The sequence below is a fragment of the Syzygium oleosum genome, unplaced genomic scaffold, assembly GCF_021117445.2.
Source record: "Syzygium oleosum isolate NSW1041296 unplaced genomic scaffold, Sole_v2.1 Sole_v2.19, whole genome shotgun sequence".
Lineage (NCBI taxonomy): Eukaryota > Viridiplantae > Streptophyta > Magnoliopsida > Myrtales > Myrtaceae > Syzygium > Syzygium oleosum.
The window spans coordinates 1641970-1668977 of NW_026607503.1; the positions used below are offsets into that span (position 1 = coordinate 1641970).

At 40.5% G+C, this 27008-nt stretch overlaps 1 protein-coding gene and 1 pseudogene across 2 annotated transcripts; both read right to left on the reverse strand.

The window, feature by feature from the left end:
• Positions 1-2247: 2247 nt before the first annotated feature.
• LOC130140488 (cytosolic sulfotransferase 15-like) lies at positions 2248-3872 on the reverse strand. 2 transcript variants are annotated; one of them, XM_056320011.1, is made up of 2 exons: positions 2544-3872; positions 2248-2327 (listed from the first exon to the last, which is right to left on the reverse strand). In XM_056320011.1, the coding sequence occupies exon 1, from the start codon at positions 3789-3791 to the stop codon at positions 2781-2783; it is 1011 nt and encodes a 336-aa protein (XP_056175986.1). In that variant the 5' UTR covers positions 3792-3872; the 3' UTR covers positions 2248-2327; positions 2544-2780. The 2 variants fall into 2 exon arrangements, with proteins under 2 accessions (XP_056175986.1, XP_056175985.1); XM_056320010.1 differs by having other exon boundaries at positions 2535-3872.
• Positions 3873-16455: 12583 nt separating this feature from the next.
• Positions 16456-17711, reverse strand: LOC115670216 (cytosolic sulfotransferase 15-like; annotated as a pseudogene).
• Positions 17712-27008: the final 9297 nt, after the last annotated feature.

The window sequence follows — 27008 nt, forward strand, 5'->3', positions numbered from 1 at the left end:
TCAGCACGGTTTTTGACTCAAACGTGACATTTGAAGATCTAAACGGCCATATTTTACCACCAACCAGGCTCAGTTTACAGTGAAACACTAACAATTATCTCAAACAAATCTGAAGCAGGAGGTGTGCGACTAGAGTAGAGGCTTCTAGCTCGGGTTTTATGCAACATCCGACTTAGACATGGTGTGTTACACTCTGAATCGACCTCACTAGCCACAAAATAGCCTCGGTTTTGACCGGTTTCGTCGGAGGAGTCTCAACGCCTCAACCTCCCGACAACCGAGAAGAAAACAGGGTGTTTCGGGGTTACCTGGTTTGGGTATCCGCTGCGATGGCAAACGACGACCAACGGGTGGACCTTCGACGAAGAGGACAGCTATTCCAGCGAGCGGGATGGGTCTTGACGTTCTTTTTCTGTTGCTCCCCCACCGTATGTCCTCTTTGCCTTCTCCTCCCCATTCTCCTTTTGGTGTCCCTCTGGTTCTTGACCGACCAAGACGAAATGCAGCGGCCGGAAGCGATGGGTGTCCGACGATGACGACCGGACCGCGGGGAGGGGGAAGATATTTTCTGGCGATCCTCACAGGTGGAGGAACCGGAGCAGTCTCCTCACATACCCCTCTCAAGCTCTCCCCTAATCCTTCTCTTTCTCAAACTTTCTCTCTGCCTTCCCTGTTCCTCCCCTTTCTCTCTTTTTAACGCCGAGAGAGGAGAGGATAGCCCGGGACCACGGATACACCTCTGGCCTCTGCTCCCCCGGCGTCGCGCGGCCTCTGCACTGCGCCCCCTCTCCGCTGCGCGTCGACGTTCCGTTCTGCACCTGTAAGCTGGCGCCTCCCTCTGGTCCCCCCTCTGTTTGCCTCTCTCGCGAGCGTGAAGAAGAGAGAAAGAAAAGAAGAGGGCTGGGCCAAAAAAAGGAAAAGAGACTGGGCCGGCCCGCGCGAGGAAGGAAAAAAGGAAGAAAAAAGGACTGGGCCGGGCTGATCCGGCCTACTCGAATCGGGTCGATCGGCCCGGATTTTTTTTTTGATTTTTTTTAACAAGATAAATATGTCTAATAGACCCCATTAATGCAAATGCACCTAGTGTCTATATGCCATGTAACTTGATAAAAATTATTTTCGTTTAGGGATTAAAAAATTAACCCCCGATTTTATATGTAATTAACCTAAAACGGATAGGCAAAAATTAGGTGTCAACAGTAAGTCAAGCAAATAAAATTTGATAATTTAATGTGTTGGTAAGAAATTTAAATAAAAATTTGTAAAAGATAAGATAGGTTCTTTTAGAAATAAGAGTAGGTGGCAATTAAAAATAAATAAATATTGATAACTAACTCAAATAAGAGTTGTTAGCCCAAAACTAGTTTATAATTTGATTAGAGGAAATTTGGTTACCACTCTAAGGTTGATATTTCTAAAAGGAGTTGTTTATTTAACATGTTGGTAGAAAAAAAAATAGAAGTTGGTAATTCAATAGAAAAGTTGATAAATTACACAATCGTGAGCAACTCAAATGAAAGCTAGTAAAATGAAACTTGTTGGTAGTCTAATAATAGAAATGCTGGTAAGTCACACAAATAAAGATTGGTAAATTTGTATTAAGAGTTGGTAAATTAGAAAGTTGATAAATGATGAAAAAAATTGATGAATCTAGAAAAAATCAAATGAGCGGTGGCAAGTAACTCAATGATTAGCGTGTCACGTATACAAAGATGAGTAAATTAATATAAGAATTGATAAATATAAGGGGTATATAAGAAAAAACAAATAAAAGTTGGTAAGAGATAACAAGCTTGTAAATTATCAAAAAAAGTTTGCAATTCAATAAAAGTGTCGGTTAGTTATCAAGAAATTACAAAAAAATTAGGTGATCGGTATTACCAATAGTTTTTTCACACTAACATTTTCAAATATTTACCAGCATGGAAAAAAAAATCCTATTCTTTTTAAATAGATCAGTAGAACCGTCTTTGCTCATATAATGCGATTCTTGTTTGTCAAATATTCGCAGTTTTTTGTTGGTCGATGTTGTGATTTTGGGACACAAGACATAGAGATCAGCAGTTTCAATATTAAGATTGCAGATCAGAAAAGTTTTAATTAAACAAAAGAATGCGATTGATCAGCATCCCATACTTGTCTGGTTTTTAGCCTAGAGAAAGTCAGGGTTTCTTTAGTGCAATTGGGAATGATTATTTTTCTTTCTCTACACTAACCAAATAATGAGGAGAAGCACGACATGAGAAGTTGACTGCGAAAACCATTCGATTTAGCTTTCAATTATTTCTACTTATACATAGAGAAAGAAGGGGTCGAAAACCACCGCCCTCAGCGGCTGCGCTGGCTTTGGGCTCCCCTCCCCCCACGAAGGGTAGGAGTTCGAATCCCAGCGCTGGCGTTAGGGATTCTTAAGCGTGACGTCGTGGTGGTGGGTCCTGCGCTAGCGTCACCCCGGGTTTACCTCCTCGGCTGTCGGCCGTGCGGGTGATTCCCGGGTTACCAAAAAAAAAAAAAAAGGGTCGAAAGCAACCAACATGTTCAACTTGTGTTGAACTGCAACCCAAAAGGGCTCATCTTCTCTTGCATGATGCTATTGAGGCGATCCACTATAGGAGGAGTGAGATGGTTAACCCAATCACCTAACTCGCCTTTCCTGATAAACTTTTCTTCTCAACCTTGAGTTCTCTACACTACACCAATAAGGAGGATTGTAGATCCTTCCATTATTAATTTCGTTTATTTCTAATGACACACATAGAGAAAGTGAAATTAATTAACACTCAACTTGTTTTGAACTCCAATCCAAAGGGGCTCATCTTCTCTTGCATGATGCTATTGAGGCGATCCACCATGGAAGGAGTGAGATGCTTAACCCAATCACCCACCTCGCCTTTCCTGAAAAAGTTTCTGTTCTCAAGCTTCATATGCTTAGCTGGTAGTTTGCCAGATTTGTTGACCTCCAGGTCCTTGAGGGTCTTTAAGCTACACATTTTGGTTATTTCTTCAATCATACCTCCCTCCTCTTCCTCCTCAGTGAAGGGAAGCCCCACAAACTCTGCCACCTTCTTCAGCTGCCCTACAATATCTTCCTTCAAGTCCTCATACTTGAGGAACAACACCTTGTGTGGCCTCTCCAAGCTCTCCTTCGAATATCCCATAATTTGATCCCAAAAGGGCCCGAACGACATTTTCCCTTGGCAATAGATCTCGAAATGTTCTTCCAAGGACCACTTCAGCTGGTCATTCGACTGCGCAATCTCGAGGTTGAAGTGCCAAGACGAAACCACAGCGTCTAATGGGTTCCGGCAGATGTAAATGATTCGGCAATCCGACTGCTTGATGCACTCCGGCAAGGATGGGTAAGGGATGTGCGTTTGGAAGAGCCTCGGCTCTACCAGGCTGTCAAGGTTGGGCCTCGGGTTGCTTCCGTACACTCGGAACTCGAAACTAGGGACGAGGACATGGGGGTTCGAAGTGAGCAAGGGCGTGTTGGAGATGCCGAAGCGGGAACGGTTAACGATGGAGAACACTAAGGCCTTTAGCCAGGTGGTCCCTGATTTGGGCTGAGAGGCTAGGACAATGTCCTCGTGTTTGGCTTGGAAGTGCCGCTGAAACGCGATCACGTTGGGAAGCACGTAGGTTGGGCACCAGAAGTTCTGGTAGAGGGACTGGAAAGGACGAACCACGCCTTTCCTCTGGGGCAGTGAAGCAATTAGTTCGTCAATGGCCTCCCGGTCATGTTCTTCACCGCCTACTATGGCAGACTGCGAAGAAAATTGCTGGTGTGCCATTGATGTTTGAGTAAGAATCGAAACAAGAAGATGATTGTGAAGCACTAATCTTTTTGCAGCTAGTGGGTGTTAGTTTTTCATTTTTTGGTCACTGATTAATACAGGCGAAGAGGGGCCACAGACCCTAAATTATTCGCGGCTCAATTATTGCATGATATGAGGTGAAACACGTTTGTCCGCTTAGGTGACGTCAAAGAGCACCACAGAACAGAAATTTGTTCTGCGTATGGAAAATTTTAATAACCAATAGTGAATTTGAAATATTTTTTATAGGTAAAAATTGATTAATAACTTATTGATCCAGTCAATTTTCTGTGAGTTAACAAAGAAATAATAATTTTAACTTGCTTAAATCCATTATTAGATTACCAATTGTCTTTGAATTTTCCAAGTAGACTATTTTTTCGCTACAAGAACATGAATTGCTTACCTACTTTACTCGTAATGTCAGTTAACGGTTATAACTTACGAACAAAATAATTATTTTAATACTATAAATTCCTGAGAAGAGCAGCAGGATGGGGGAGCACGGAGCGCTCATTTTTCAACCTGAGAAGAGCAGCTGCTGCAGTGAACTTAGCCGCAGAACTTTGCTCGTGCTCGCGCTCTCTTTCTGTCTCTCTCTCGCTCGCGCACTTGCTGCTGCTCTTCTCTTGCTCGGTGAAAATGGCGAGGGAATGCGAGTGGAGAGAGAGAGAGAGTGACGCCGGCGACAGAGGAGACGGTGGAATTGATGATTAGTTCGCCAACTCCTCCGCCTCCTCCGGCTCGGTTCGATGGGTTCGGTCGGACCACCTCGGCCCCTCTCTCATGCAAGATGTGGCCCCCCCCCCCCCCCACCCCCCGTCTTCTCTGATTATTTGAGTTGGTCAACTGCTCCTGTTTCTATATGTGTGTGTATTTTTTCTTTCTTTTTTTTTTGTGTGGGAAGATTTATAGAATATCTTGGCATCACAAATTAATTAAAAGATTAGTTCTAGTGAGAAAGCAGTCTCGAATATTATCTGATTCAATATATTCGAGAAAAACATGGAACCTTGGACTCTGAAATTGCTTGGCATCTGAGGTTTTTTTTTTTTTTTTGGAGCTAACTCGTCTGGCTTCTCTATTTTTCTCGTTCAGAGCTCTCTGTAGAGTGCGGCACGCGCATGTTTAATGGTTCTCTCGAAATTATATAAGGGCAGCATTCACTGTACATGGAGAAAAACGAGTGCACGGGATGAAATGTTGAAAGTTGAGAAGAATTGAAATTTGAAGTAGTTATAAAGAGAGGCGAATTGATTGAGTTTTATCCAAAAAGCTCTTTTGAGAAGGCTTGGTTGATTGCTTGACAAAGTTTTTTCATGTTTTTGGAACGCGGCAAATTTGATTATCTGTGTCACAGTCGGCATCTTCTAGTGAGGAGTCAATTTTTAAATCTCTCCCTTTATGGATAGTATAGGTTAGCGAAAGAAATTACAAGTCAAGTACCAGCTCTCTTTAGGCTTGATATACTTATTCATCATTAAGCTCTTATCCTCTCCACAGTTACGATCTCCCTTTGTCTTTGTTTTGGCGGACGGTCTATTCTATTTCTTCCCAATCAACGAAATAAAGAAAAAAAAATTGAATCTTGACAACTACTTTTCACCGGGCTAGGCTTCATATTCAAAATAATAACATTTCGTGTACGGCGACCAGATCAGATGAATGAGAATGCCGTGCCCCGAGAAAGCTTCGAAATCTCTTGTAAAACGATGTTGGTAAAAAAATGTGCACATAACTAATTAAGTTACGTTATCACGAACGAGACTATCTTGCATCCAACCCGGAAAAAAAAAACAAAAAAATAACGAGACTATCTGCAAAGCACCCTTGTGGCTCGTGGATTAGCTCCACCACACGGCAGACAGGTCCGACACTTTATAATTATAAAATTATAAGATTAATCAGATGGTTTAGGCGTCCTAATCGTTGGCGGGACCCACCAAAATAATTTGCCGAAGACTAAACGACAATTTGAGATCCATTTATGAATTCCAAGTTGGCTTTTCTGGCAATGCATATGTTGAATAATCATACATAATATAAAAATGCAAATAAATAAATAAATAGTCGAGACGTACACTCAATGTCGCCTTAGGTTCGGACGAGAGCACCCGGCAATATTTATTTCCCCCTCCCACCAAATTATTGACAAGTCTTATACTGTCTTCTTCTTCTTTTTTTAATTGGACCGTCATCTCGTTGATTGGATAATTCAATGTATTCATCTAATTTTGGGGATAGTATTATAGTGGGTATAATTGTGCTTGTGTACCCCGTACAACTTGCAAAAGGCAGGCTAGGGACAAAAGCCCACCCGCAATCACGTGTCCTCAGCCCATATGAGAAGTCAATTGAGAACACCGTAGGTACAATTAATTTCAGCAATTGATTTAAAAAAAAAATAGTACCTATATGTTAAGTTAGGTTAGGGAACACGTATAATTGGCATGTTGGGGTACAAGACATATCCAACCTTATACATCTTGTACCTTGTACCCGTGGAAATTTACACCTAATTTGCCCTCTTTGGATTGGACATTTTGTATTTTGAGAGAATCGTTAGTTTCTTTGTCGTGAAAATGAGTAAAAGACAATTTGAATGAGTGAATAGGAATGGGATTTCTCGGGAAAATTGTCCAAAAAGTTATAAAACCTATTACACCTTTGAAAATTCGGTCATAAACTTTTTTATTGTGCCAATTGAATTCTAAATCTTTTTATATTTTGCCAATTGAGTCCATCCAATTAGTTTTTAGTTGGAAATCGTTAACGTGGACACCGACCGTCCCATGTGGCACGGTTAATGCTGACGCTGACATGGATAATATTTAATAATATTTTCAAAATTTCAATTTTTTTATTTTCCTTTTTTTTTCTTTTCTTCTCTTTCCCTTATTTACTTTTTATTTTACTTTTCTATTGTTTCCTTTATTATTTTTTCCCTCTGCCGGTCTCAAGTGAGGGCAGCCTTCACTAGATCGAGCAAGGGCAGCCCTCGCCTGAGGTCGGCAACCTTGCCTGGCCATCAATGAGGCTTAATGATGGCCGGCGGAGGGAAAAAGAAAAAAGGAAAAAATAAGAGAAAAGGAAAAGAAAAAGAAAACAAGTAAAGAAGGAAATGAAGAAAAAAAGGACAAAAAGTTCGAAAAAATTGTTAAAATATTATTAAAATTATCAACGTCGGTGTCGGTAATGCCATGTACGACGGTCGGCATCCACATTAATGATTTCTGGCAAAAATTGACCAGATGAACTCAATTGACAAAACGTGAAAATATTTGTGATTAAATCGGTAAAAACGTGATAAATTTAAAATTTTTAGGATAATTTCTCCTAATCTACTAGTGTACTAGTGGGACGTAATCATGCTAGCCGACGACAGCTAACCATTGCTACCGCCTTCATTGTCGCCGACATCAATGTTGGCCAATTGCCCCGACAACACCATCTCCCCCTGTTTTTTTTTTTTTTGGTCAGAAATCTCTCCCTGTTTTGAAAGTAGCTTTTTTCACTATATGTTTGGACTTTTAAACTCTTTTTTTTTTCCCATCCTTAGCCTATTTTAAATATATAACAAATTTCTCAAGTCAACCTTGATGTTCTGCCGAGAGCGCTTTGGGGTAAGTGCATTTTCCCAAAATTCTTTAATTTAAGGTGTATTTGCTCAAAACAAATGACACTTGGATAATTGGATTTTGATTCTTTTTTTTGCAAAGCATCTTCGAAGGAAAAAAAAAAGAAAAAAGAAAAAATGAGTTAGCAGGGCTATTGGGGACTCATCAAGCCTCGCTCGAACAAGTTGCTAAAGGCGAGCATCGACAAGTCTTGCGTGACCTTTGGCGACTCAAGCCTCAAGCCTCAACTTGAGAGAGATCCGTGACCCTCTAGATCTTGTTTGAGATAGGTCCACGACCATCGATCCTTGAACTTCAGTGATACTCAACCATTGACTCTCAGCGAGCGTCGACTAGAGATCGTCAACCTAGATCTGGAGAGAGAGAGAGAGAGAGAGAGAGAGAGAGAGAGAGAGAGAGAGAGAGAGAGAGAGAGAGAGAGAGAGAGAGAGAGAGAGAGAGAGAGAGAGAGAGAGAGAGAGAGAGAATCCTCGTTTAACATAATCAATTCAAGGTTCAACTGTGAACGGATTAGTGAGAAAAAATCTAAACTGCTTTTAGTGTCGGTATCGGCTTCAACACCAGTAATGATGCTAGGCCCAAGATCAACGGGAACAGAAGGAGACCAACGATTAGTGTAGAGTCCACCACCTAAACGACTTTTCGCCTCAAGATCAGTCATTGGAAAACTCTGGCAGCGCAAATACCGTGTAGTTATTAAACGGGCAGGACATGCTCCAACCATTATCATCTTTCGAACATTCAAGTTGCATTTCGGATGCGTTCCTAGCAGGTGAAACATTTATATCTGACTTCTTCAATATATCCCCATGCAAGTATCAGACCTCTTGAGCTAGCCAAATGCGACTGCAGAGCGTCATAACTCGGGGGTAGAACACCATCCAAAAAGGAATGTAGAGGGCTCAAATTTTTCTGACTTGGCTTTAGAGAAGTGTATGCTACATTGCATAGTCAGGTAGAGGGATTCTAAGAATTATCCATCATGCGTAACCTACGAATAATTATCCATCACACGTAACTTGCGAAGACAAGATAACGTTAGTAAATGAATGAGAAAGTGATCTCTCAATGAGGCCGCCTCTTGTAATGAAAGCGAGGCGATGATACCTACCCCATGGTCCCTATTTGTGGGTATTTGGTATTTCGCCAAGATTTCATCGTAAGAGGAAACATCATTAAAAGATTAAATTGTGGCTTTCAATCAAGCGCCCATTCTATTCCAAAAGTTTTATATGCAAAATGTGGCATCAATTTTGAAAGACTGATTTGTGATTTTACTTTTGCAGAAAACGAAGTGATTCTTGTTTTGAAAAATCAATACACAAAAATGTAAATTGAATTTCAATTCCGAAATGAGGACAAAAAAGAATTTCACAAAAAATGTGATTTCAACTTTATACCCCAAAATACCATCTCGACTTGGAAGAATTTCTATACGAAATGTGATTTTAAGCCCATGATTGAAAATTAGACAAGACCATTTGTTTTGTAGGGCCAAATCAGAGATGTTTGAGATTTATGCTCAACACTCACTATGAAGAGTGATTGCCCGAAATTTTCAATTATAAGCTTAGATCACATAGGGCATTCAATTGATTTCCACGAATTTCCAAAATGAAAATTTCAATTCAAAGTGAACTAATAATGAGAGAAATCATACTTACAATGGGTGATAATCGTTATTTCAAGTCACAAAGACACACAGATGCACTTGTGAGGTTCACTAAAGGATGAGATTCTAAAGGCTAAAGGTCCCCATCCCAAATAGATCAAAAGAATTTTCCCCATTCCGCGCTTGCATCGGACAGTCCTCTTTATCACTATTCGAAGATGAGCGGGACCAAAAGGGGATAGCCATGGATCCTTCCTCGCACGGTTTCCACACTTTTAGCACCTCCTATGGATTTCCTAAGGCGATCGGGATTTTAGATCGCAGGTTGTGTGTGCAAAGTATAGTGTTAAAGCAGGTAAAAGCATGCACAAGAGTTGACATCAAAACAACACTTCTATTTTCATTCACATACACTTACACCCCTACACCAACCTACAAAATAAACACGCCAACAATCACTCCACATCTTATAACTCCCAATCTACAAAATCATTTAACATAACGTTAACGGACTTACCTTGGCCTTCACGATGCGCTGCCATAAGACCACGTTAGTTAGCAAACAATCAAATTCATTAGGCTCAAGTCCTGAAGTCCCCAGCGGAATCACCAAGCTATCGTGACTTACCCGTCCCGATTGGGCTAGACCAAGAGGTATTTATTGATGGATATGAATATTAATTGATTCGTTTGAAAGATAAACCAAATAGTTCATTAATGTAAGGACCGAGACACTCCCAAGCCTCATACCTCATGCGACGAGAATAATCTAATTTACGCATTTGATTGGAGTTGCCACTAGTCATGATCGAGGGTCGGCTAGAAACCCTGATCGAGAGGCGGGAGTGTCGTCTCGATACGCACGAAAATCAGAAATTCTAAAATTCGGGGACTTGATTACACTATTGATCTAACTAGTACCCTTTCGGTATCTAAGCTTGAATTTCCGCAAACTAACGTACCGGGTAGCCTATCGAAAAAACTAAAATTCCACCTAACCGTTTTAAAAATAGGAAATAACAATCAATGTATTAAAAGTGCGCAGCCAGATAATCATAAGAAAATAAACAACCAGCGACCTAATATCATCTCTAGAAAGGAAAAGGCAATCAAAAGCTCTAATGGCTTGTCCAAATTTTTGGGAAATTTTTTTAAAGATTTTCACAATTTCTACAAATTTTAAACTAAGTCTAGAATGAAATAAACATTAATATCTAGTGAAATTAAACCCAAAAAGTGATTTCTTAACATTTCTTGATTTTATGGATTTTTTTCTCAATTTTTTTAAATTTTTTTAATGAATTTTCTGAATTTTTTTAATGTTTTTTCAGATTTTTTAATATTTTTTTGGGTTTTTAAACATTTTCAGATTTTTTTGGAATTTTTAATTTTTTAATATTTTTTGAATTTTTGAATATTTTTATTAATAAAATAAAAGATTCCGGACCGGGTCCCCCGACCCGATCCGACCCGGGATCCCCCTTTTTTTTTTATTTCTTTTTTGATTTTTTTTTATTTTTCTGATTTTTTTGATTTTTTTGATTTTCCCTCTTTTGTTTTTCTATTTTTTTTATTTATTTTATGTTTTTCCTTCTGGACGTCTTCTCCCCAGAACTTCTTCTTCATGTGTTCTTCACCGAAGGCCCCTTCACGCCCGAGGTTTCACGCTTCCAACTGAGGCCGCGCCGGGATGCCACCGCCGCTCACTCCCCGGCCACCGACGGGCTCCGCCGACGCCGACAGCCCATACAGGGCTCTCATCCTGCCTCCGGTCACCACAGCCGTCGCCGGCTCACCCCTCAACGACCACCAAAACCGCGGCCACCAAATGGCCCATACCAACAGCGGCTTTCTCCCCTTTTGTTTTGCTTTATATAGTCACCAAATCATTCAAACAGCTCCCCCCTCAACAAAAAGAAAAAACTCATACCTACGCACATCAAAGTGAAACGGACTGGAGATTAAGACGGTTAACTCTTGACCATGGGGATCATCGGCGAAGGTGATGCACGGTCGACTCAAGCGGAGCGTGGATCGCGACGAAATCACATGGCAAGCAAAGGAAGCATGGATTCAGTGACAATATTAGAACAACATGTGCATGATAAAGTTTTAGAGTGTCGGTTTTGCAAAAACAGATTCGGAGCTCTCTCGAGCATTTTGTCGAACAGATGGCGTGCGGATTTAAACCAGAGCTTAACACTGAGAATCAGCACGGTTTTTGACTCAAACGTGACATTTAAAGATCTAAACGGCCATATTTTAGCACCAACCAGGCTCAGTTTACAGTGAAACACTAACAATCATCTCAAACAAATCTGAAGCAGGAGGTGTGCGATTAGAGTAGAGGCTTCTAGCTCGGGTTTTATGCAACATCCGACTTAGACATGGTGTGTTACACTCTGAATCGACCTCACTAGCCACAAAATAGCCTCGGTTTTGACCGGTTTCGTCGGAGGAGTCTCAACGCCTCAACCTCCCCACAACCGAGAAGAAAACAGGGTGTTTCGGGGTTACCTGGTTTGGGTATCCGATGGCAAACGACGACCAACGGGTGGATCTTCGACGAAGAGGACGGCTATTCCAGCGAGCGGGATGGGTCTTGATGTTCTTTTTCTGTTGCTCCCCCACCGTATGTCCTCTTTGCCTTCTCCTCCCCATTCTCCTTTTGGTGTCCCTCTGATTCTTGACCGACCAAGACGAAATGCAGCGGCCGGAAGCGATGGGTGTCCGACGATGACGACCGGACCACGGGGAGGGGGAAGATATTTTCTGGCGATCCTCACAGGTGGAGGAACCGGAGCAGTCTCCTCACATACCCCTCTCAAGCTCTCCCCTAATCCTTCTCTTTCTCGAACTTTCTCTCTACCTTCCCTGTTCCTCCCCGTTCTCTCTTTTTAAAGCCGAGAGAGGAGAGGATAGCCCGGGACCACGGCTACACCTCTGGCCTCTGCTCCCTCGGCGTCGCGCGGCCTCTGCACTGCGCCCCCTCTCCGCCGCGCGTTGACGTTCCGTTCTGCACCTGTAAGCTCGCGCCTCCCTCTGGTCCCTCCTCTGTTTGTCTCTCTCGCGAGCGTGAAGAAGAGAGAAAGAAAAGAAGAGGGCTGGGTCGAAAAAAGGAAAAGAGACTGGGCCGGCCCGCGCGAGGAAGGAAAAAAGGAAGAAAAAAGGACTGGGCCGGGCTGATCCGGCCTACTCGAACCGGGTCGAATCGGCCCGGATATTTTTCGATTTTTTTTTAACAAGATAAATATGTCTAATAGACCCCATTAATGCAAATGCGCCTAGTGTCTATATGCCATGTAACTTGATGAAAATTATTTTCGTTTAGGGATTAAAAAATTAACCCCCGATTTTATAAGTAATTAACCTAAAACGGATAGACAAAAATTAGGTGTCTACAGTAAGTCAAGTAAATAAAATTTGATAATTTAATGTGTTGGTAAGAAAGTTAAATAAAAATTTGTAAAAGATAAGATAGGTTCTTTTAGAAATAAGAGTAGTTAGTAATGAAAAATAAATAAATATTGATAACTAACTCAAATAAGAGTTGTTCGCCCAAAACTAGTTTATAATTTGATTAGAGGAAATTTGGTTACCACTCTAAGGTTGATATTTCTAAAAGGAGTTGTTTTTTTAACATGTTGGTAGAAAAAAAAATAGAAGTTGGTAATTCAATAGAAAAGTTGATAAATTACACAATCGTGAGCAACTCAAATGAAAGCTAGTAAAACGAAACTTGTTGGTAGTCTAATAATAGAAATGCTGGTAAGTCACACAAATAAAGATTTGTAAATTCGTATAAGAGTTGGTAAATTAGAAAGTTGATAAATGATGAAAAAAATTGATGAATCTAGAAAAAATCAAATGAGCGGTGGCAAGTAACTCAATGATTAGTATGTCACGTATACAAAGGTGAGTAAATTAATATAAGAGTTGATAAATATAAGGGGTAGATAAGAAAAACAAATAAAAGTTGGTAAGAGATATTGCGACCTAAATTTCTCAGGCTAATGGATTATTAAGACTAAACCTAACTCGGGCCCTCCCAAACCCTACCAATTCGCAACTTAGGGTTTAAGTTTTTAACATGCAAAAGTTTTCATGCTTGGTGTCGCCACTGATCTATTTGTGGTAGGTCGATTAGAAACCTAAATAAAACATAGGGAGATATGTTTTATTCCTTCGAACCAGAGATTCTAAGCTCGGGGACTCGGTTACGCTAGATCTAGTCTAACGCCCTTTCGATACCTTTTCTTTTCAAAAATATTTATGCAGACAGTCTGAATCCATTTTATTACCTAATCACTAACATGCAAGGTATTCATGCGGGTGCGCAAACCACCAATTTAACACTCAAGAAAACAGTAAATAGATTGCAAGGTTAGGAGAATGATGCACCTTAAAGCAACGCAAGCATCTGCATTGTTAGTAGAAAATCACACAGACAATCCTAATATGATTTCTAATTAACAAAGCAAGGCACTTAAGGTGTTCTTTAGGGTCTACGCTTTATTAAAATGCAAACTAACCTATATGCAATGACGTGCAAAAAAATGACATGCGATTAATGCAACCTAGCATGCGAACTATATGTCATGCGACGACGTGACCTAATTCTAATGACGGACAAATGATTTATTTTTGGTATTTTCTCATTTAAATTCGGAATTAAAAATACTCAAATCAACATGCAATCTATCCTAGAGAAAATGATTTGATCTATCCTAAAGTGATTCTTTTTTTTGGATTTTTATTAAAATTCGAAATTTTAAAATAACCTAAATAATCTATTAGGATTAGAATAACACCTAATTTAAACTAGGAAACAAATTATCTCAAGTCCTAATTTAAATTAAATAATTATCCTATCTTCTAGATACATTTAGGGTTCCCTAAACATGCAAAACTTCTAATTTAAATCTAACTAACAAATTTTTGGATTTTCTTTATTTAAAAGGAAAGCAATCAAACAAAGATAACAACCACATTCAAACAATCCACGCAATCCGCAGGATTCTTCAAATTCAGATAAAGCAAAGAAATCAAACTAACGGTCATATTTATAGGGTTATAGATATCGACAGAAAGTTGATTGTTTAAATTTGGAAAGCAAATTAAATCTATTATCGTATCCAAGTAATTATGGATAAGATAATGATTTTTCATATCGCCGCGTATCGTACCTTATGGATAAGGTCGATTAGTCGTCCAGATACGTTGCCAAATTAGGAAAAATTCCTAATTTTGGGTATTTTTGAATATTGCGGATATAACAAACATTATCCTAAGGTATCTAGTCAATCACGCAATATTCACGGAATATTCAAACTAAGAATTTAAATATTTTGAAAATATACCGGATAGAGATTTTTACCTGGTTTGCAGATTTCTTTCCAAATTTGAATCGCCGGGATTGCGGATCGGGACGGTGACCGACGGTGGGTGATCGACGGCAGACGCGGCGGCGATGATGAGAGGCGGCGGCGATGGAGGCCCACCGTGGGACGGCGACGGGGTGGCCGGCGGCGGGCGCAGTAGTGCGCGTGGTGGTGCTCCCAGTCAATCTGCAAAACAAGAATAAGGCCACAGCAGTGTAAGGACGCCACGAGGCACTGGGACAGCAGTGGCTTGGCGTCGGGACTCGGGGTGACCGGCAACTTCCGAGGATGTCGGGATCGCAGTGGGGCAGCAGCTGGTCCGACGTGGGCTCGGGAAACAACCACGGAAAATCCAGCAACGAGTAAAGATCACCCACTAATGCCCAAAATTGTCTTCCTCCTGTGTAACACGAATTGAAATTCCACTTTGTGAACTGATGTGCTATTTTTATTCCAACTCCAATTCACCGATTGCGGGGTTCAAGGACTTCTTTTCCAAGCGGTGGTCAACGGGGATTGGATTGGACCAAAGCCGAAGATATCGACACGTCGAGACCTACGAAGGAAAGTGGCGATTTGCTGGTTTTCACCGTGAAGTTAAAAGGCGCGTCGCTGGCGGTTTGCTGAGTCCAAAGTAATTGGTGTCTGGTCACGGCAACAGGGACCACGGCGAGGAGGGTCGTGACTCACGGCCACGGGCCTGGCCGTGAGGGAAGCGGCGGCAATGGGCGGCGGCTCGGCGATCAGCGGTGGGATGGCGGCGTCGCGGAACAGCAGCAGCAACGGTCCGTGCAGTGCGGTCACGAGGCGGCGCGACTGTGAGGCGAGCGCGTGCGCGACCGACTCTCTCTCTCTCTCTTACTCTTGCTCTCGCTCACGTGTGTCTCTCGTACTCTAAAAAATCGTGTTCTGAAAATTGTGAGAGCCCCTGATTGTGGGGTATAATCACATATTTATATTGCAATCCTAGATTAATTGGCCGGGCTTCTTAATCCTAATGGGCTTAGGCTTAGGGTTTATCATTTAATTTTATTTTAATTCCAAATGGGTTGAATTAATTTGGACTTTTTTTTCTAATTAAGCTTAATGGGCTGATTTAAGTCCAAATTAAGAAATCCAAAGCCTTTTAGACTTGTGAATTTCAGCCCTTATTCCCTGAGTAAGCTGACTTTCGTTCGGTGCTCGAGCTCGGTTTATGCGATGGATTTTCAGTTTACTCACCACCGCCGGTCCGATGCGGAATGCAACTAACCTATATGAACTTAAACTATATGCTATGCAATTTTAATATTTTTGTTTAGGGGTTAAAATTTAATCCCAAATTTTCTATGCAAAGTATCATTAAATGGTCAATCGAAATTTAGGTGTCAACAAGAGATAACAAGCTTGTAAATTAGCAAAAAAAGTTTGCAATTCAATAAAAGTGTTGGTAAGTTATCAAGAAATTACAAAAAAATTAGGTGATCGGTATTACCAATAGTTTTTTCACACTAACATTTTCAAATATTTACCAGCATGGAAAAAAAAATCCTATTCTTTTTAAATAGATCAGTAGAACCGTCTTTGCTCATATAATGCAATTCTTGTTTGTCAAATATTCGCAGTTTTTTGTTGGTCGATGTTGTGATTTTGGGACACAAGACATAGAGATCAGCAGTTTCAATATTAAGATTGCAGATCAGAAAAGTTTTAATTAAACAAAAGATTGCGATTGATCAGCATCCCATACTTGTCTGGTCTTTAGCCCAGAGAAAGTCAGGGTTTCTTTAGTGCAATTAGGAATGATTCTTTTTCTTTCTCTACACTAACCAAATAATGAGGAGAAGCACGACATGAGAAGTTGCCTGCGAAAACCATTCGATTTAGCTTTCAATTTTTTTTTACCAAAAAAAAAAGAAGGGGTTGAAAGCAACCAACATGTTCAACTTGTGTTGAACTGCAACCCAAAAGGGCTCATCTTCTCTTGCATGATACTATTGAGGGTATCCACTATAGGAGGAGTGAGATGGTTAACCCAATCACCCAACTCGCCTTTCCTGATAAACTTCTCTTCTCAACCTTGAGTTCTCTACACTACACCAATAAGGAGGATTGCAGATCCTTCCATTATTAATTTCGTTTATTTCTAATGACACACATAGAGAAAGTGAAATTAATTAACACTCAACTTGTTTTGAACTCCAATCCAAAGGGGCTCATCTTCTCTTGCATGATGCTATTGAGGCAATCCACCATGGAAGGAGTGAGATGCTTAACCCAATCACCCACCTCGCCTTTCCTGAAAAAGCTTCTGTTCTCAAACTTCATATTCAGAACTGGTATTTTGCCGACTTTGTTGACCTCCAGGTCCTTGAGGGTCTTTAAGCTACATATTTTGGCTATCTCTTCAATCATACCTCCCTCCTCTTCCTCCTCAGTGAAGGGAAGCCCCACAAACTCGGCCACCTTCTTCAGCTGCCCTACAATATCTTCCTTCAAGTCCTCATACTTGAGGAACAACACCTTGTGTGGCCTCTCCAAGCTCTCCTTCCAATAGCCCATAATTTGATCCCAAAAGGGCCCGAACGATATTTTCCCTTGGCAATAGATCTCGAAATGTTCTTCCAAGGACCACTCCGGCTGGTCATTCGACTGCGCAGTCTCGAGGTAGAAGTGCCAAGATGAAACCATAGCATCTAATGGGTTCCGGCAAATGTAAATGATTTGGCGGTCCGACGCTTGACGCACTCGGCAAGGATGGGTAAGGGATGTGCGTTGCGAAGAGCCTCGGCTCCGCCAGTGTCAAGGTTGGGCCTCGGGTTGCTTCCGTACAGCTGGTGCTCGAAGCCGGGGACGAGGTCATGGGGGTTCGAAGTGAGCAAGGGCGTGTTGGAGATGCCGAAGCGGGAACGGTTAACGACGGAGAACACTAAGGCCTTTAGCCGGGTGGTCCACGATTTGGGCTGAGAGGCCAGGACAATGTCCTTGTGTTTGGCTTGGAAGTGCCGCTGAAACGCGATCACGTTGGGAAGCAGGTAGGTTGGGCACCAGAAGTCTTGGTAGAGGGACTGGAAAGGATGAACCACGCCTTTCCTTTGGGGCAGTGAAGCAATTAGTTCGTCAATGGCCTCCCGGTCATGTTCTTCACTGCCTACTGTGGCGGACTGCGAAGAAAATTGCTGGTGTGCCATTGATGTTTGAGTAAGAATCGAAACAAGAAGATGATTGTGAAGCACTAATCTTTTTGCAGCTAGTGGGTGTTAGTTTTTCATTTTTTGGTCACTGATTAATACAGGCGAAGAGGGGCCACAGACCCTAAATTATTCGCGGCTCAATTATTGCACGATATGAGGTGAAACACGTTTGTCCGCTTAGGTGACGTCAAAGAGCACCACAGAATAGAAATTTGTTCTGCGTATGGAAAATTTGAATAACTAATAGTGAATTTGAAATATTTTTTATAGGTAAAAATTGATTGATAACTTATTGATCCAGTCAATTTTCTGTGAGTTAACAAAGAAATAATAATTTTAACTTGCTTAAATCCATTATTAGATTACCAATTGTCTTTGAATTTTCCAAGTAGACTGTGTTTTCGCTACAAAAACACGAATTGCTTACCTACTTTACTCGTAATGTGGGTTAACGGTTATAACTTACGAACAAAGTAATTATTTTAATACTATAAATTCCTGAGAAGAGCAGCAGGATGGGGGAGCACGGAGCGCTCATTTTTCAACCTGAGAAGAGCAGCTGCTGCAGTGAACTTAGCCGCGGAACTTTGCTCGTGCTCGCGCTCTCTTTCTGTCTCTCTCTCGCTCGCGCACTTGCTGCTGCTCTTCTCTTGCTCTTCTCTTGCTCTTCTCCGCCTCCTCCGGCTCGGTTCGATGGGTTCGGTCGGACCACCTCGGCCCCTCTCTCATGCAAGATGTGGCCCCCCCAGCCCCCGTCTCCTCTGATTATTTGAGTTGGTCAACTGCTCCTGTTTCTATATGTGTGTGTATTTTTTCTTTCTTTTTCTTTTTTTTTTGTGGGAAGATTTATAGAATATCCTGGCATCACAAATTAATTAAAAGATTAGTTCTAATGAGAAAGCGGTCTCGAATATTATCTGATTCCAATGTTCGAGAAATATATGGAACCTCGACTCTGAAATTGCTTACCGTTTGAGGTTTTTTTTTTGTTGAAGCTAACTCGTCCGGCCTCTCTATCTTTCTCGTTCAGAGCTCTCTGTAGAATGTGGCATGTGCATGTTTGATGGTTCTCTCGAAATTATATAAGGGCAACATTCACTAAACATGGAGAGGAACGAGTGCGCGGGTTGAAATGTTGAAAGTTGAGAAGAATTGGAATTTGAAGTAGTTATAAGGAGAGGCGAATTGATCGAGTTTTATTCGAAAATCTCTCCCGAGAAGGCTTGATTGGTTGCTCGAGAAAGTTTTTCATGTTTTTGGAACGCGGTGAATTTAATTATCTGTGTCGCAATCAGCATCTTCTAGCGGAGAGACACTTCTTAAATCTCTCCCTTTGTGGATAGTATAGTTTAGCGAAAGAAATTACAAGTCAAGTACAGGCTCTCTCTAGGCTTGATATACTTATTCATCATTACGATCACCATTGTCTTTGTTTTGCTGGACGGTCTATTCCATTTCTTCCTAATCAACAAAATAAACAAAAAAAATTGAATCGCGACAACTGCCTTTCACCAAACTAGACTTCATATTCAAAATAATAACATTTCGTGTATGGCGATCGGATCACATGAACGAGAATGCTGTGCCCCGAGAAAGCTTCGGAAATGCCGTGCCCCGAGAAAGCTTCGGAATCTCTTGTAAAACAATGTTGGTACAAAAATGTGCACACAACTGATTAAGATACGAACGAGACTATTTTGCATCCGACCCGGAAAAAAAAAACAAAAAAAAAACGAGACTATCTACAAAGCACCCTTATGGCTCGTGGATTAGTTCCACCACACAGCAGACCGGTCCAACATTTTATAATTATAAAATTATAAGATCAATTAGATGGTTTAAGCGTCCTAATCGCTGGCGGGACCCACCAAAATAATTTGCCGAAGACGATAGGACAATTTGAGATCCATTTATGAATTCCATGTTGGCTTTTCTGGCAATGCATATGTTGAATCTGACATACACGATAAGCTTTTCCACTGCTCCGAGGCATATGCACATGATGGGACGTGGAGCAATAATCATACATAATATAAAAATGCAAATAAATAAATAAATAAATAAATAAATAAATAGTCGAGACGTACACTCAATGTTGCCTTGGGCTCGGACGTGAGCACCCGGCAATATTTATTTCCCCCTCCCACCAAATTATTGACAAGTCTTATAATGTCTTCTTTTTTTTTTAATTGGACCGTCGTCTCGTTGATTGGATAATTAAATGGATTCATCTAATTTTGGGGAAAGTAATATAGTGGGTATAATTGTGCGTGTGTACCCCCGTACAACTTGCAAAAGGCAGGCTAGGGACAAAAGCTCGCCCGCAATCACGTGTCCATAGCCCATATGAGAATTCAATTGGGAACACAGTAGGTACAATTAATTTCAGCAATTGATTTAAAAAAAAATTGTACCTATATGATAAGTTAGGTTAGGGAACACGTATAATTGGCATGTTGGGGTACAAAGACATATCCAACCTTATACATCTTGTACCTTGTACCCGTGGAAATTTACACCTAATTTGCCCCCTTTGAATTGGACATTTTGTATTTTGAGAGAATCGTTAGTTTCTTTGTCGTGAAAATGAGTAAAAGACAATTTGAATGAGTGAATAGGAATGGGATTTCTCGGAAAATTGTCCAAAAAGTTATAAAATCTATTATACTTTTGAAAATTCGGTCATAAACTTTTTTATTGTGCCAATTGAATTCTAAATCTTTTTATGTTTTGCCAATTGAGCCCATCCAGCTAGTTTTTGGCTAGAAATCGTTAACGTGGACGCCGACCGTCTCATGTGGCACGGCTGACGCTGACGCTGACATGGATAATATTTAATAATATTTTCAAAATTTCAATTTTTTTATTTTCCCTTTTTTTTTTTTCTTTTCTTCTCTTTCCCTTATTTACTTTTTATTTTCCTTTTCTATTCTTTCCTTTATTATTTTTCCCTCTGCCGGTCTCAGGCGAGGGCCGCCTTCACTAGATCGAGCAAGGGCAGCCCTCACCTGAGGTCGGCAACTTCGCTCGGCCATCAATGAGGCCTAGCGATGGCTGGCGGAGGGAAAAAGAAAAAAGAAAAAAAGAAGAGAAAAGGAAAAGAAAAAAAAAAAAGTAAAGAAGGAAATGTGAAGAAAAGAAAAAAAGGACAAAAAATTCGAAAAAAATTGTTAAAATATTATTAAAAATTGTCAACGTTGGTGGCAGTCACGCCGTGTAAGACGGCCGGCGTCCACATTAGCGATTTCTGGCCAAAATTGGCTAAATGAACTCAATTGACAAAACGTGAAAATATTTGTGACTCAATCAACACAATTAATAAAATGTTTGTGACTAAATCGATAAAAATGCAATAAATTTAGCACTTTTCGGATAATTTGTCTCTCTGCGAGTGTACTAGTGGGACGTAATCATGCTTCGCGATGACAGCTAACCATCGCTACCGCCTTCATTGTCGTCGACATCAATGTTGGCCGATTGCCCCGACTAGTCATGACCACGGTTCGGAACCGGCCGGTTCCGGTTCGTGGCCACGTATGAACCGGAACCGCCCGGTTCCGGGCCGGTTCTGGTCCGGTTCCGGTTCTAGGCCGGTTCCGGTTCCGGCTCCGATTGTCTTTTTATTTTTTTATTTTTATTTTTTTTTTGCCCGTTGCCAGGGCTTGCAGACGTGCAGGCCCTGCTGCAGGTTTTCTGTTTTTTTTTTAATTTTTTTTGGAACCGCGGGGCCGGTCAATGGGCCGGGCCCGGGTTTGACCGGGTCGGTTCCGGGCCGAAACCGGCCCGTGGCCATGACTAGCCTCGACAACACCATCTCTCCCTGTTTTTTTTTTTTTTGGGTCAACATCTCTCCCTGTTTTGAAAGTAGCTGTTTTTCACTATATGTTTGGGCTTTTAAACTCTTTTTTTTTTTTTCCATCCTTAGCCTATTTTAAATATATAACAAATTTCTCAAGTCAACCTTGATGTTCTGCTGAGAGCGCTTTGGGGTAAGTGCATTTTCCCAAAATTCTTTAATTTAAGGTGTATTTGCTCAAAACAAATGACACTTTGGATAATTGGATTTTGATATTTTTTTTTGCAAAGCATCTTTGAAGGAAAAAAAAAGAAAAAAGAAAAAAATGAGATAGCAGGACTATTGGGGACTCATCAGGCCTTGCTTGACCAAGTGGCTAGAGGCGAGCATCGACAAGTCTCACGCGACCTTTGATGACTCAGACCTCAACCCTCAACTTGAGATAGACCCGTGACCCTCTAGATCTTGTTTGAGACAGACCCACGACCATCGATCCTTGAACTTCAGTGACACTCAACCATCGACTCTCAGCAAGCGTCGACCTAGATCTGAAGAGAGAGAGAGAGAGAGAGAGAGAGAGAGAGAGAGAGAGAGAGAGAGAGAGAGAGAGAGAGAGAGAGAGAGAGAGACGATGAACAGTGGATTGGGGGGTAAAACAGGAAAATAGAAATATTATCGAGGGCAAAGTTGGAAAAGCAAAAAATCAATTAACCCACGAGGTGGCGTTTCGAAGATGCTAAAAGTTAATATCGGACCGGAGTTGCATTGGGTTAAGTTAATATCAGATCGGAGTTGCGTTGGGTTAAAAGACTTTGGAAATGCTCAATTTTGGCTCAAGAGCCTTTGAGATTGTGTTACCAAACACCTCGACCTCAGCACAGGAGTATTTCGTGTTCGAAAAGATTCCGGAAATACCTCTCAACCAAACGCACCCTAAAGTGTATTAATGACGAGCATTCGATATTTACAGATCGTGTAAGTTAAACAATTCAACTGCCCACATAGAAAATCTCGATTGAGCAGTCGGGATGACAAAGAATGGAATTACGAAGAATTCTACTATTGGGCTCCCTTGTACAATTGGTCACAGAGGCCCACAGATTCGAGCCATGAAAGCACACGTGGCCCATCGCCCAAACTGGACCACCACACCACTGGTTCATTGTAGACAAATGTGGTTGATATATATATCTATCTTATAAACTAGGAAATTCTAACTAAATAATAACTTAAAAAGTTGAAGCTCATGCCGTGGAGCCTATAATTCTAGACAATAATCAACCGGTCGAGGGTATGAAATAGAGTCGCCTATTTACTAGGGCCAACAAATAATTGAGTAGTTGCATTATTTTTCTTGAACGATCATCCGATAATAATATTTCCACGGGTGGTGCGGTCCTAGGTTTTGTAAATGCACACTCGTCACTAATCAACACCATTTGTGAAAAACAGATTTTACATTTATATTAACGATAGCATTCGATTAAAGAGTATTTCTTGTATACTGTCCAAATAATAAGCGAAAACACTTCGTAATTTAAACGGGGTCTAACCCTTTTTGCAACATGTATTGATTGATACTTTTAAAGTTAAACATCTTTATCAAGTATGTCTAACAAATTAGAAGACATTCGTCAACGATTTCACGACCCAACAAAACCCTAATAATAAAAGGGGGCTGCGGCCACCGGCGAGGTGGTGGCGATGGTGCGAAGAGGACAAACATGCTTATTCTTGGAACAATGTTTTTCTTTTTGATCCGCATAAACAGCGGTCACGTCTTCTCATGAAATAATAAATTATTTGGGGGTTTTGGTGGGGTACGATATATGGAAAAAAGGGTCGATACAAATCCAAATAATCAATCAATTCTTGAATGGCATGTAGTAGGGAAACATGGAGATCGATTGTTGTGGAGTTGACCTTGCGTTGGAAATCTTGCAAATTTTCTTTTCAAGTCTCCACGGGAATCAAACAAGAACATCGAAAGTTATTTTAATGCTCACATGCAAGACTAGGCAAACGCCCCAAGAAAGAACTACCCCAATTTTTATCTCGAATCTCGTCGCTGCACAAATCACTAATCAATTTGTCCTAATCAAATCCACTGTTCCCACCATATTGTAGCTCGACATTTGCGTGATTTTTAATTATTGTTTTCGGTTGTTTTATTGAACATTTTTATTTTTTGTTTGCCCCTGGCCCTTTTCAATAGGGCCAGCCTCGTTTTCTTTAGAGAGAAACAGCAACCACTTGTCTTTGCGCATGGAAAATCGAGGGATATAATAACATTTTTAGGGTTGAAGATGAGATTGATTTAGATGTTGATTAGTATGAGCTGGAATGCATGGCAGCAAATTATCAGTTTGGTTTGAAGAAAGTCAGAAGAAATTCCATGAAAATTCGTGGTCAGTCTTCTTTAGGGTTTCGCTCTTTAGCAATGACTTTGCATTTGGATTGAATGTGGCTCTACGTTCCATGATCTTATGCAGTGATACAGGAGGTGATAGCGAAAATTGTCCAAAAAGTCCTAAACTTATTACATTTTGATCAATTCGGTCACAAATCTTTCAATTTTGCCAATGAATCCTAAACTTTTTCACGTTTTGCCAATTGAATTCATCCGACTAATTTTAACCAAAAAATCGCTGATGTAGATGTTGGTAATGCATCGTGGATGGCCGATGTTGACATAGACAATTTTTTTGAATCTTTTAATAATTTTGAATTCTCTCATTTTCTTTCTTTTTTTTCATTTTTTTTCCTACCAAATCTGGCGAGGGTCTCCGGTCACAAGCGAGCGCTAGCCAACCCTTGCCGCGGTCGATGAGGGCTTCGTAGCCCTAGCTAGGTTTGGGCAAGGGCCGTGACCCTCGCTCGTGGCCGGCGAGGGTCGATCGGCCCTCCCTGTGACCGACGAGGGTTGGTCGACGACCCTTGCCGGGCTTGGAAGATCAAAAAAGAAAAAGAAAGAAACAAAGAAAAAAGAAGAACAAAATAATATAACTTTAGAAAATTTTAAAAAAATAATAAAACTGTACACCTTAGCGCCGATCGTGCCACGTAAGATGATTGGTGTCAACGTCAGCGATTTCCATGCTAAAATTGACCTGATGGACTCAATTGGTAAAATGTGAAAATTTTTATGACTCAATTGGCAAATTGAAAAGTTTATAACTTAATTGCCAATGTGCAATGTGTTTATGACTTTTTGGACAATTTTTCCAGAGGTAATACGTATGAAAGGAAAACAGTAAAAAGTATCGTCATGTGATGAACTAGTATGCAATCGTTTGATTTTCATGCTTGACTATGTTAATTAGCAATGTCAATAAGTTAATAGAAGAATGTTACGGTATGTAAACGTACAAAGATTATCTCTACCGAGAGTAAAAATGAAAGCGCATGTTAGAGCTTGATGAAAAATAAGCTCATTAATATATCTTTCCTCATTTACCTATATGAATGCATCATACAAAATTTGTGATTTGTTTATTCAATCTCAATGCTCCAACATGTTAATTAAGTAGGCATAAGTGGTGATTAATATCAGTAACTTAGACATGTTGACTTGCTTATTGCAAATTTTAATTTCTAATAGTAAGATCTAACAGAAATTACTGATTTAGAACATCCATGATATATATACATTTACAGAAGTGCAATAAGTGATTTTCATATAGTATTTGAATATCTCCTGACATTGTCAATTATAGCGAATAAGAAAAAATAATTTTGGTTTTTGCTGGAGACTTACTTGAGTTGAAAATTTTTCATAATTTTCTCCTTTTTTTCCAGATTTCTAAGACTTTTGGGTTTATGATTGTTCTATGCGTCTTTTTATCATTTACTTATTTTTTTTTCAATTGTTTAAGGTTGTACTTTCAATCTCCAACCCCTCCATTCGATGGGATTTTGCTGAAAATTTCAATTTGGATAGTGCATTGGAACAAGACCAACGTAGAAGTTGCTATATTAATGTCTATTATCCCCTTCGACAAAAAAGAAATGATTTTCTCAATTTAGGATCTACGCTTTTAGTTTCTCCACAAAGTACAGTTTAAGCAATGAGGTTGGGCTACTTTATACGAGATAATTTTCCATTTTATTGCCAATTTCTCATGAAGAGAATCAAAATAATCGTGATGACATTTGGATTTTGTTTCTTACAAGCTTGACTTATAGGTGTTTCTTTATATTGCCAATGATTTTCTTTAATCCAATCTACTATTACCTGAGTGACCCTGAAATTTAACATACTAAATACTTCCCGAGTCAGTTTTTCAACTTCCGAAACGAACTTTAAAGACAAAATGTATATATCTCGACGTGTAAATATCGATGGATCCTGTGCATCTTCATGAGTTAGGTTCTAGCATTTTTGCTTTGTTAAGTTAGGTCGATTGCGTGAGGCTGAGGTGGAGTGACATCTCAAGATGCTTTGGGTTTTCTCTATTCATTCATATACAATAATGTGTCGTCGATGGCTGCTTGCCGAGCATCACGGCATGGGTCTGATTCGACAGAATTGACCATCTCAATGTTTCTGGTCTATTTTTGGTCAGAGCGGCAGGGCAAAATCTTCACCTTATCCACGTATAATAATACTCATTTTTGTATGCTTTACGCATCTAGTATACGAGAATTTATGGTCCACGGACGGCGAAAAGAAATAAAGAGAGAATAATTTCAAAATGAGTAAAGAGAAGGGGCAATTATATGATCTACCGGGGGACGTAACTTCGGATGGTAACGTGTCGTAACTTCTATACACAAACTGTCGCAACACATGAAATTTTTTTTGAAGACTTTACGTTCAACGGGTGAGATTAACGCACTTTTTCATTGGATGGCTATTGAGGGGTTAAGGATTCGGTTATCCTCAGGAAACATCCTAAGAGAAGGGGTGAGTCTTGCATGGACCTGCGCGTTCATGGACCCAAAAAATGGATCGTCGTATGTTGATCTTGCGGGGCCGATACACTAGTCATGTACGATCAATCATCACGATGGACCCTCCTTGTGGATCTAGGTCTTACGCTATTTTTAATCGAATGATTATCTAGGGGTTGAGGACTCGGTTCCTTATGATCCTCGGAAACATCCCAAGAGAAGGGGCTAGTCTTGCATGGATGCGCGCCTTCATGGACCCAAACGGATCGTGCCATCGATCATGCGGGACCCACACATGAGAGTCGCGTACGAGATCAATCATCGCGATGAACCCTCCATGTGGGATCCAGGTCTCGGCAAAGTACTTGCCCAAGAGAGAGGCCAATCTTTGTGTCATCATCGGCTTGCGAAGTAAAAACATGCTGTGGGACATATATCCTCAATTTACCCAAGCTTTGTACGTGAGTATCGGGATATCAACCGTATGACCCGGATCCATATGCTTGATGTTATCAATATCAATGCACTCTGTCATGGTTCTCTCAATTTTTTAAGTTCCCAACTCGGCAGTTCCAACATCAAAAAGATGTTTTTGTTGGGATTTTAGTATCCAAAATCCATAAATTGTGAATGGGAAGTGTGGATGGAAATAGTCTCACATTAGATAGAAGTTGTGATGGGAGATGATTTATTTAGATGA